The sequence below is a fragment of the Xyrauchen texanus genome, chromosome 13, assembly GCF_025860055.1.
Source record: "Xyrauchen texanus isolate HMW12.3.18 chromosome 13, RBS_HiC_50CHRs, whole genome shotgun sequence".
Lineage (NCBI taxonomy): Eukaryota > Metazoa > Chordata > Actinopteri > Cypriniformes > Catostomidae > Xyrauchen > Xyrauchen texanus.
Window position 1 is genome coordinate 32,988,091 of NC_068288.1, and position 12,260 is coordinate 33,000,350.

The following is a 12,260-nucleotide window of genomic DNA, read 5'->3' on the forward strand; positions in this document are numbered from 1 at the left end:
CGAAGATCTTCCTCTCCCATCCCAGGCTTTTCTGGGAGCGGTCAAAAGGAGCCAGGAAAGTGCTTTGATGACCTCGGGCGCCGCCCCGTCGCGAGGACCCGTTCAGTAGGACGTCCGAAGCGGTAGTCCCTTTGGTCCCTCTCGCACGGAGCTTGGGGGCATGGCTCGCGCTCCCCAACCCGTCACGCTGGTTGATCAGGACCGTCCGACTCGGCTATGAGATTCAGTTCACCAAGTGCCCACCCAGGTTCAACGGCGTCCGCTTCACTGCGCTGAGATGAGAGAATGCCACTACCTTGCACGCGGAGATCGCCACCCTTCTACGGAAGGATGCGATTGAGCCTGTCCCTTCAGCCGAGATGATTAAGGGGTTTTACAGCCCCTACTTCATCGTACCCAAAAAAGGTGACTGGTTGCGGCCAGTCTTTGACCTGCGAGTTCTGAACCGTGCCTTGCACAGACTCCCATTAAAGATGCTTACGCAGAGATGCATTTTGGGTGCATATTATAAAGCTAAAAGATTTCAAAATGTGAATAAAACAAACAAACAAGGTAATCTGTTTTTGCATTCAGTTTATGAGACTATATTCTGTAGTGAAAATAACAGTGATCAACATATAGTGCATAAAGATTTTTCTCTATTTGACTTGACTGACATTTAATACTTTTATTAGTTTAAGAGCACAAGAAATAATCAAGGGATTAAACAAGATTTTGCAGTGCACAGGGCCATCGACAGGGGAGCTATAGAAGCTATAATATATATATATTATTTTATTTTATTTTTATTTTTTTTGGAAACTTACTATTCACATACTATGTAAAACATTTTGGTCTGCCATGCCTTACACAGTGGACACTCTCCTTGCCCAGTAATTTCAAGCAATGGCCTTGTGCACAGAACAGTCTATTCATCTATTCATCAGTCATTCAAAAATATCCTCTTCTGCAGACTTTTCCATAACTTCCACATTGCTCTCTGTAGCTACCAATTTATTGGTCTCGTTGGTGATGATGCTGGTCTTTGTGCTTTTGGTGATTGTGGCGGTGCTGGTGAATGTGGCAGCTTTATAACTCTCATTTGCCACGATGCCACTGTCACGCTCAGTCATCATGACTTCCTTCTTCACCAGGCCTGTGTCAAGAACATCTTTCCCAACACTTTGGGATGAGACACTTTTAAGGTGGCTGCTTTCAAGGTCATAGCTGAAGGCTGAGAAAAATAAAGTAATAGCATTGGCGCTAATGAAGTTTAAATGCAAACTTGCAGCACACATGTACGTGTGGGTAGATGACATGCCATGTTGTGTGAAATGCTATACTCCATCTAAAACTTTTTAAAACATCATTTTGCTAATGCTTTTATAATTATGCTGTTTTAACATTTTGAGAAACTACATGGATCATTTGTACTGTTAAAAGTTCATTTTCACAGCATACTAAATGAACAAGCGAAGGCCAAAGTTGATGAAATTTTTTTGAAAAAGTTCAAAGAAATATGACCAGTCACAATAAGTAAAATATTTTCCATATACATTCCTTTTAACCTAACATCTTGATGTTGATTAAAACATCTGATTTTGGAAAAAATATGTGCAAAGAGAAATGCTTTAAAATGTATAAAGGAACTTACATTTCTGTTTAGAGATGGAAAGATTCTGGAATCTACCATACAGCCTGTGAAGGAACATTACATAACCTTATTAATTCTAGTGGTTTTAAGGGATATTTACACTGACTGTACACATAACACTGAAAGTCTAACTCTTGCACAAAGACTTGCATCAGAATCCATCCTGATTTTCTTTTCTTAAAGTTTCCTAGTTGTTTCAGTTGTCATAAAAACACTTAAGTCTTAAAGGGATAGTTCACCTAAAAATGAACAGTCTCTCATAATTTACTCAACCTCATGCCATCCCAAATGTGTATGACTTTCTTACTTCTGCAAAACACAAATGAAAATCTTAGAAGGGTATCTTAGCACTGTAGGTTCATATAATGCAAGTGAATGGTGGCCAGAACTTTGGATCGCCAAAAAGCATATAAAGGCAGCATAAAACCATACCGTAATCCATAAGACTCGATTTGTTAAATTAATATCTTCTGAAGGGATATGGTTGGTGTAGGTGAGAAACAGATAAATATTTCTCAGATAAAGTCCTTTATTACTAAAAATATCCACTTCCACATTCTTCTTCTTTTGTTTTTTGGCGATTTGTATTATTTGTGCATTTCACCACCTACTGATCAGAGCTGGTCATATTTGGAGATTTATAGTAAAAAAAAAAAAAAAAAAGGAATGTTTCTCACCCACACCGATTATTTCTCTTCAGAAGACATGGATTTAAAAGTGGAGTTGTATGGACTCTTTTGCTGGCTTTATGAGATTTTTGGATATTCAAATTTCTGTTCACCATTCACTTGAACTCTACAGAACTATTAGGCTGAGATATTCTTCTAAAAATTGTAATTTGTGTTCTGCTGAAAAAACACATGCAAACCCAAAGTCATACACATCTGGATTGCATGAGGTTGAGTAAATGATGAGAGAATTTTCATTTTTGGGCGAACCATCACTTTAACCTACACCTACCTGCTCTCCTCGCCTTCCAGGAGTTTCCTATAGGTGGCGATCTCAATGTCCAGGGCAAGTTTGATGTTCATTAATGATTGGTACTCGCGTACCTGGTGAGCCATATCCTGTTTTGCTCTCAGAAGAGCTGCCTCGAGCATTTGGATGCGCTGTTTCGCATCTCGTACAGCTAGCTCACCATGCTCCTCTGCCTCAGTGATCTGAGCCTTGTGGTTTGAATGCTAAAACAATTAGAGTAGACAAAAGTTGACAACACTCCCACATGCTCAGTATCTTGTGATCAATTTAAAACGAACTCATATAGTGAGCGTATTATTAGATTTACTGAATGTTTTCATCATTCTTGTCAAATGACACCAAAAATATCTATATGATGGGCTTTGTTTGTCGACATTTTAAAAGCATATGTTCGAAATATTATTCATTTTTTATTTCATTCAATTTAGTATTACTAATTCGATAATCAAGGCAAACATTTTTACGTATCACCTTGAATAGTGAGCATAAGTCCCTTCAAAAGTCCTTACCTGGCCTTTAATCATTTCCATTTCGGACTGTATTCGGGAAATGTTACGATTGTATTCTGCAATTTCAGCTTTTGTGATTTTTAAGTTATCCCCATGTTTGATGGTCGACAACTGCATTTCTTCATACTAAAATCATAGAGGACACATGCACAGCCACAGACGTATACACACACCACATAACACAATTAATTTGAGAATACACTACAATACTAAATCAATCATGTCAGCAGGACTGTAGATAATTAAATATTAACACACATATCCAGGCAAGGTATAACAAAGGGAAGTACACCTTCTGTTTGTACCAGCTCTCTGCATCGGCACGGTTGCGGTTGGCAATCTCCTCATACTGAGCACGAACTTCTGCCACAATTGAATCCATGTCCAGATTTCTCCTGTTGTCCATCTCCACAGTAACTGATGTGTCCTTGATCTGTGACCGGAGCTCATGTAGGTCCTATACATATGGAACAAGGGTAACCCTGGAGTTACTTATAATGCTTAAAGTAAATCATGTTCATCCCTTCACCACCAATATACACTGTGTTCAAAGAACCATTTTTGTAGGTTTGCATTGATAACCATTTCAAATATATTTTAAACAAATTTAAAATGCTTTGCACATTCATGTTTTTTTGCTGTAAGAGTTCAGAGTTTTGAGCTCTTAAGAGATATGATTTATAACTATATGTATATGCCAAAAATTGTGAAGTGTATTGCGTGAGCCTGTATCAATGCAGGGAAATATTTATTTGTGATTTTGAGTTGTGAAGGGACTGAATTATACCTCCTCATAAATCTGCCTTAGGAAGTTAAGCTCATCTGTTAGGTTGTCCAGTTTACATTCCAACCCCACTTTATTCAGGTATGCACTATCAGTATCCTAACATACACACACACACAAACACACACATGCATACATTTTGAACTTGGGTGGGGAAAAACGTCAGTAAACATGATTTAATCTGAATATACTTTTAAACTACTGTAAATATGCAAACCTTTTTAAGGAGCACAAAGTTGTTGTCACTTTCATTCCGCTTGTTAATTTCATCTTCATACCTGAGAAGGAATGTACAATATTTTTTGGAATGTGTGGGAATGTTCACTTTAATGTGAAAACATACAAATAAGTTACACTAAGATACAGCACAGACATTTCTAATGTTCTCACTTGCTCTTTAAGTTTTCAATCAGGCTGGTAATGTCACGCAGGCCAGACTCCAGATGGAGCTTCTCATTGCCTAGTCCGTCCAGCTGTCTGTGCATTTTTGCAATGTAGTTCTCAAACATAACATCAATGCTGGATTGGCTGTTGGTCTGTTCCTGCAAGAGACTCCATTTGGTCTCCAGCATCTTGTTTTGCTGTTCCAGGAAACATACCTGGGGAAAGACAACAATGATAGAGAGAATATACTGTAAATAAGCTACATACATCATAGATAATTATCAACATAAAAAAGAGTTTTGGTGAATAGTTGGATAATAATATAAAGAAATACATTTTTGAATTAAAGAGTTAAACAATGTAGTTTTACATGAAGAAGGCCATGTCACACCTCAAGACACATGTCATGTATGTCAACTGCCCATTTTTCAGACTATGTCATATATTTTGATTCCATTTACTTTTATAGACAATTCTGGAAAAGTGTGGGGAATGAGTTTTCCTCTCATTGTCCTTTATTTTACGAGATTATGTAGTTTCAGAGACAGCTTTGTGTGCATGTGTTTGTGCATATGCTCACAGACTGTTTGTGTCTGTGTGGGTGTTTCTAATAAAGCCTGTATGGGAGAGATCTTTGTACCTGATAGCAAACTAATATTGGCAAACATAAAAAGGTGTGTTTATTACAGAGTGAACATTGTCTGGTCCTCATAAAAAAAAAACGTTTTCTGGGGAATTACCAAATTGTGAGGAATCATTGAGAGGTAAATAAAATTGTAGCAATAAAAACAGATGATGGAGGAGATTTAGCATACTAAATGTTATTTTATTTTAGAGAGTTAAACTTTTCCATTTTTGGTCATTGCAAACAGAAACTCTTCTTGTATCGTCTACAGTTCAACACCACAATGTAAAAGCAAAATGATGTGTGGATGGAATTATAAAAAGCTTATTATGAATATTGTGAAATAACTACTTAGGTCTAAATGGCCAAAAACATAAGCCTATACACTGTAAAAAAAACTTTTAGTGTGAGTTTACAGTAAATTCCTGGCTCCTAGTTGCATGACTTTCACAGTATATTTTACAATAGTATTTTGACAATTTAGTACAATTATAAGACAACTTTATACTGTGACTTCACAGTGAACAGGACCAAGAAATTACTGTAATATTGCAGTGCTGTGTTTTAGAATTGCAATGATCTTCTATATTTTTTCATCTACAGTGTTTGTTAACTGTCACCATCATTAAGATTTGTATGCTGAGTGTTGATATCTGTGCTTGCCTGTTTGACAACTTATGATAAAAAGTTCATGAGTGATAAAACCAACCATATTATAGCCAAACCTTGCAAACAGCCTGTGTCATTTTTCCTTTATAATAATCATATTTCTTTATAAATATAAATAAATATAAAACTTCACTTTCATATAATGATCCAGGGATAAATGTGCAGAAGCATCTTGCTCATTTCTCTGACATTAAAAGGTCAAAAGAGTGTAATTTTTTCTGACATTTAGACACAAGATTATGACAAAGAAAACTCTAAAATTAGAAGAAAATGTCCTTTAGATTTGACATGGCTATTATGTGTGCAATACTTTTCAAACACTGGAAAAGTACACTTTAGAGCCAAAGATAATGGACATATCAGGCATAAAATGAAGAGGCATTTGCAATAACGATGATTGGGCTGGGTGTAGGCATCTACTGTTGTTACACACAAGCAGTATTGGGGATTAACTAACAGCATCACACCACGCATCATCAGAAAGTCCAAATCACTGTGATTCGATTTGTTTGGACAGTTCATGTAAATGAACTGATTGAAATAAACAATTCACCGATTCACTGATAAGTAGCATTGGGAATCCAATTAGGTCCAATTAATTTAAGTGATTATGTTCATTTGGACACTTCATGTAAACAAATTGGTTCAAATAAATGATTAACCAATCAAATTTACAAACAATATTCATGAGGATTCTGGAAGAGATGTGGAAAAAAAAGTGAAAGACTTACTCTGTCAATGAATGAAGCAAAACGATTGTTGAGTGTCTTGATCTGTTCTTTCTCTTCAGTCCTGATGGCTTGGATGTTAGGGTCAATCTCCAGGTTCAGAGGTGCTAGGAGACTTTCATTGACCTTTACAGCTGTAATCGGAGGGTAAATGCTTGGAGCAGAGCCCCAACCCTCTCTTGTCACCATCCCCATCCCATACCCAAACTCCAGACCACCTCCATAAATTCCAGAACTTGATTTGTACCCACCAACAACCTTAAAACCCTGACCAGCAACCCCTGCTCCACTGGAGATGCTCCCAAAGGAGCTCCGTGAGGAGAAGCTTTTGTTGCTCACACCCACTGAGGACTGACTGCTGTAGGACCTCACAGTTTTCTTCATGCTCAACATCTCTGGATAACGGAACTAACAGAAAGTTGAGATGATGGGATGCGATGGGATGGGATGAGAGACAGTCTCTGAAACTCTTATATATACGTCAGGGAGTGGCTCAAGGCCAGCTTATTGGTTGAGAAACAATATTCAAGATATGCATAGGGGCTATAGGGAATGTTGCAAGAACAATCCCAGTGTTATACATTAACTGTCTTACTTCGATCTCTGAACATAGGGCACATGCTTAGAATTCTCCAAAACTCATATAATTACTTTCATGATTAAGTTAGAACATACTAAGATATCGTGAAGAAAATCTTTACTTTGAAACATTAACTGATATGTGAGTACTGGATCCAAGCCAAGGCTTCTTGAGGCATTGAGATCTACCAGTTAGTGAAATCAAAGGTCAGTCATAAAATTATATGTCAAAAATTAAAGCCAAAATGTGTAATTTCTAAGCCACAAGTGTCACAAAGCAGAACCACAAAATAATGGCTGCTTTCCAATAGGTTTCCTGAACAATCCTCTGTCTGCTCTTAGTCTGACAAACAGACAAAAAATGGTTGGATAGTCCTGCCACAAACGTTTGCCACTGGTTGTTGTTGCTGTGTTAGGCTGATTAGGATGCTCAAGAAAAAAGAGCAATATTTTGATAGCACCACAGAGCCGAAATCTTTACACTTTTCAGGGGAATCAGCCTGACTGGCTTACCTGTAGTTGTCTCTGCATATAAAGCTGTGATCGAAGTACTTTCACATTGGAAAAACACACACACACGAGAATCAAAAGAGAGTCAAATAGAGAAAAATCCTATAATTGCACAACATAAAAAGGTCCTCCATTTCATGAGTGTGTGTTTGTTTGCCCATGTATAGTACATAAAATTGTATGTGTATGAGATTTCACAACTCAGGGTGGGCCCTGCATTGCAGTCTTGAACTTGTCCCAACTCATTGATTGACATTCCCCCACTATTTACAAATGCTAAATCAATCTCTCCCCATCCAAACATCCCATTGGTTAGTGTTCAACAAGTTAAAGGTATATTGTACTTATCTGGAGGAAATTATCATGGGCTAACCCCCAGCTCCCATATTGCTGTAAAGATAATGTTCCAAGACTTTTAACAGCTGTGCTTTTATTGCTGGCTGGGTTGCAGTCATTCTATTACAGCCAAGCCTTTCAATGTGATACCACATCATAGTGTACTGCAATATAATACACAACTCATTACTATTCAAGACAACATAGGGCTTACCACATTTGCTCAAAATCACTGTGCTTAATAAGTGCAACACATCATCCTTCAATTGTATTTAAAAACAATTTAAGTAGAACCAGGACAATAGGGGAATATGGGGAATTCTTTGCTTAATTTGCTAAAAAAAAAGTTTGCAATAAAGAGATATTGATGCACAGGATCTTCAAGGCCCACTCAATTCAGTTTTATATACATACTTTTCATTATTTTTAAGTGCTGAAGCTTGAACAGGCGAGGACCATTGTGACCTACATATTATATGAATGTGCATTGTGTCCATTGGCCTTACATATTATATGAACATGAACTTCCCTTTTCTTCAAGATTTGTGATCCTTCAACTATGAACCATAAAAAAGGACAGACAGGTTTGTAGTCCCTCTTATTATCGGCAACTTCACCAGAGGTGTAAATATAAAGGAAAAGGAAAACATGCCTAACAATGTTAAAAGTTAATACAAAACTATGAGACATTATGTGGTGTGTATGTAGGTGTGCCATGTCCATTACTTTCAGAACTGATTTATGGGTAAGAGGTTGTTATACTTTCACCATAAAAAGTCAAGTAATCTTTTCATCATAAAGGTCTACTGTTATGTATACCTTGTCTTGTTTCACCGTTGCCCTTTGTTTACCATTTTTGTCACTTTTGTAATTCCTTAGTTTTCACTTTTGTCCCTTTTGTAGCTCCACAGTCTCCCTGTTAGCGTTCGTGTTCTCCGTTCATTGTTTTCACCTGCCCTCGTTAATTTGCCATTTGGTTTCTGTTTATCCCCTTGTTATCTTGTTTGAGTTCTGTTTGTTCATTGGCCCCTTTTTCCCATGTTCATGTATTTATACCCTGGTTCTTTGTTCAGTCCTTGTCTATCGTTGAATGTTGTTTAGCCTGGTATGCTGTCCCTGCCCATGTTCTCTGTTTTATGTTTGTTTCCCCATTGAGGGTTTTCCTTTGTGTTTATTCGGTTGACTTCTTTAATAAACTTAAGCTGCATCTGGATCCGCATCTTCTCGTCTGCCTTCGCTGCTCAGTCGTTACATCTACAGGCAGGAATTAATTTTCAGTTACCCAAAGACTCTGGCTGATGCTGAAATCTTGGTACATGCTGATCACATCATGCTTTGATTATTGTAATGCCTTGTCTATCGGCTTTTTAAAAACATTGCTAGACATTATGTCCAAAATGCAAATGCAAGAGTCCTCACCGCTCAGCCCACATCACCCCTCCTCTGCATGATCTCCAATGGCTACCTGTTGTATTCCGTATTCAATTTAAGATACTCCTCCTAACATTTAAGGCTGTAAATGGACTTGCTCCGGTTTAATTGTCTGATCTACTTCACCTTTATTTGCCTACTCTGTCTCTTCCATTGTGAAAAATAAATATGCTAAGTATATTATATTTTGGCATACTTCAGTATACTTGCAGACAGACTAATGATCAATAGTGTGTTAATGATTAGTTAACTTGAAGTTTGCTATTTTGGAACAGCTAATTTTGATTTATTTTAAAGTATATTTTAGTTGTAATTTAATTGCAGTAAAGCACAATTTAAAGTGTATTTAGTGTACTTTTTTGTGTTAAAGTGGAACAACTTCAAGTATATATAGTAGCCTACACTTTAGGTATATGCCTGTGTAGGGACTAATTACATGCTGGATTATTGAAATTAAAGTGTACCTTAATTGTGTTATAAGTACATTACAAATGTATTATGAGTGTCTTCCAAACATACAAGCAAAACAACATGAATATATTATTTTTGCGCTAATATATGCTCCGTTATACTTTTGGCTAATTCCAAATACTAAAAAATGCACACTTACTAGTAAATAACAGTATTTACTAATAAAAAAAATGCATTAGTCATACATTTGAACACTTTCTGAAAGAAATGTCCAAGTAATGAAGTGAAATCCAAGCATGAATAGGTAAACTTAAAAATTACACTCAAATTTAACTTAAAATATACTTCAACTTCAGGATATTAAATAAATTATTTTTGACAATGATAGTTTTGAGCATACAGTATAAAATATAACAAAAATATATTTAAAAATAAAGTTCAAGTAAGTTCACTTTAAAAATATATTTTTAGAAAATATACTACATTACAATTATTTTAAAGTGTTAAAAGTTTTATTGTGAAAATAGGTAAAAGCATGATGTTAATATACTTTTTATATATTTAAAGATGGTGCAATTCTTTGTTAATATATTTGCAATGTACTATTGAAAAAACAAATATATATGAAATACAAAATACAATAATTATATATATCTTTTTACCAGGGTTAGATCTTCTGAACTTGGCCTTTTGTCTGTTCTAGATCTTGATTGTCCACTGTAGTTGACAGGTCATTCTGTGTTGTTGCTCCTAAGCTATGGAACACATTACCCCTTACTCTTCAAAATATTTCTTCTCAATCCACTTTCAATACCCAGCTTAAAATGTATCTATTTGCAGTACGCATTCAGTAACATTTTTCCTTTTTTATATGTATCTTGTATCTTTTATCTTTTATATTTTCTGAAATGTACAAATTGTAAAGCGACCTTGAGCTCTGGAAAATTCGCTATATAAATAAAACTTCTTCTTCTTCTTCTTCAAAGAGGTCAAAAGATAATAAAAAAAGGGTAACAACATTTTTGTTCTAGTCTACATCTCTTGCTGAGGGAAAATGAACATGTATTAACAATCTTATACTATTGTTATTCTTTTTTTTCTTTCTCTTTGATATTTAAATCATGTTAAAATGTATTATATTTTACATTGGTTATATATTTTAATGTGTATTAAGTATATCAATTATATATAATATATACAATATATACATTATATTAATTGTGTCTTTAAAGATCAATTTAAGAGAAATCTAAAAAATCTAATGTATACCCAACTTGGTAACACTTTACATTAAGGTTCCCTGTTTAAAGGGTTTGTAAAGGGGTTCATTCATGACTAATAACTAATTTATAAATGCATTATAAATCATTTATATGCAGTTATAACAACATGAATAAAAAGGGTGGCTTTCATACAATTACATGCCAAAAAGTGAGCCAAATTAAACTCATGTTATAAATGCTTAACGCTACACTGTCACATTTTTCTTTTATAAAAAACAACAAAATGTTAAACCAAAAATTGACAGAGTGCAACTAAAGTCCATCCTCCAAACCATGTCTTTACCCAAATACACTTTGATAAACCTATAATAATGATTTATATTTTAGAGCTGTCAGGACGGATTACGTTGTGAAGGGGTAGACGCTTGTATATATTTCCTTTGAGTGAATAAAAAATTTAAACTGATCAGCATTTAACTTAATGTGATTAAGTGAATTATTGTAGTGGAACTAATCAGTATTTGCATCAGATATATCCTTTTGAGCTAATGATTTATTATTCTAAGTACCTTAATATATGTTCTTTGTGGTGTCATGCTCGTACAAGCAGTTGGAGACCATTCCATATCTGTCTTTATGCTTTAGGAGGCAGTGTGTCTCCTGACTAAGAGGCCTAGGTCACATAGGCCGCTTCTCTAATGTCTTCATGACCCAACACCATACATACAGAAAGTACAGTTATCTCTATGTTTTACATTCCAATAAGATAAGACCAGTCTCCAACAGAAACTTTGTAGCAAAATACCTTGAATGGGAGAAACTGTTTGTGTGTATTTCCAAAGGTATTTCTGTTTCAGGAATACAGTGAAGTGAAAATTGCAGTCAAGAGGTGGACAACTGGACCTCAGAGACCTACTACTGCCTATTGTGAGAAGATTGTCCGTGGCCTAGGACCTGACTCAGACCATTTGATCCTATATACGGAACTAAAGCGCCATGCCAACAATCAATGAGATAAACGATGTATACGATGACCATGTTCAGAAATGTTCTACAGTTATCTATGTTTGTAACCAATCAGAATTCTAGAAGCTATAGCATTAACGTCAACTTGTTGTATCTAACTATAAGTATTGACATTTTTGGACCTGAGTTTAGTTTGTGATTCTTCTGTCTTCGAACTGTCTTTGGCTTTTGTTCTGCTAACTTCTGCCATTTGATTTTGCAAACAACTCTCTTTAGTAAAATTCAACTAATTTTATTGACACCTCGACTCCTGGTCTTCATTCCAAAGCCTACTGGTCTACGAGCCCCAGTTGTAATCCCATACAGTGGGAAATTGCATACATCATTGCCACGTCATATCCGTACACAGAGAAAAAGGTTCCGGCTACTGAAAGTTTGGGAGGAAGCACAGGGGAAGGAGAGAGAGGAGGAGGGCTTTTCCACCCATGGGCATG

At 35.9% G+C, this 12,260-nt stretch overlaps 1 protein-coding gene across 1 annotated transcript; it reads right to left on the reverse strand.

Annotated features, from left to right (window-relative positions):
• Positions 1 to 570: 570 nt before the first annotated feature.
• On the reverse strand, positions 571 to 6,733 carry zgc:158846 (uncharacterized protein LOC100009654 homolog). The gene is made up of 9 exons (XM_052140319.1): positions 6,314 to 6,733; positions 4,295 to 4,503; positions 4,122 to 4,182; positions 3,908 to 4,003; positions 3,413 to 3,577; positions 3,121 to 3,246; positions 2,594 to 2,814; positions 1,634 to 1,677; positions 571 to 1,213 (listed from the first exon to the last, which is right to left on the reverse strand). Exons 1-9 carry the CDS (start codon positions 6,701 to 6,703, stop codon positions 927 to 929), a joined length of 1,599 nt encoding a protein of 532 aa, XP_051996279.1. The 5' UTR covers positions 6,704 to 6,733; the 3' UTR covers positions 571 to 926.
• Positions 6,734 to 12,260: the final 5,527 nt, after the last annotated feature.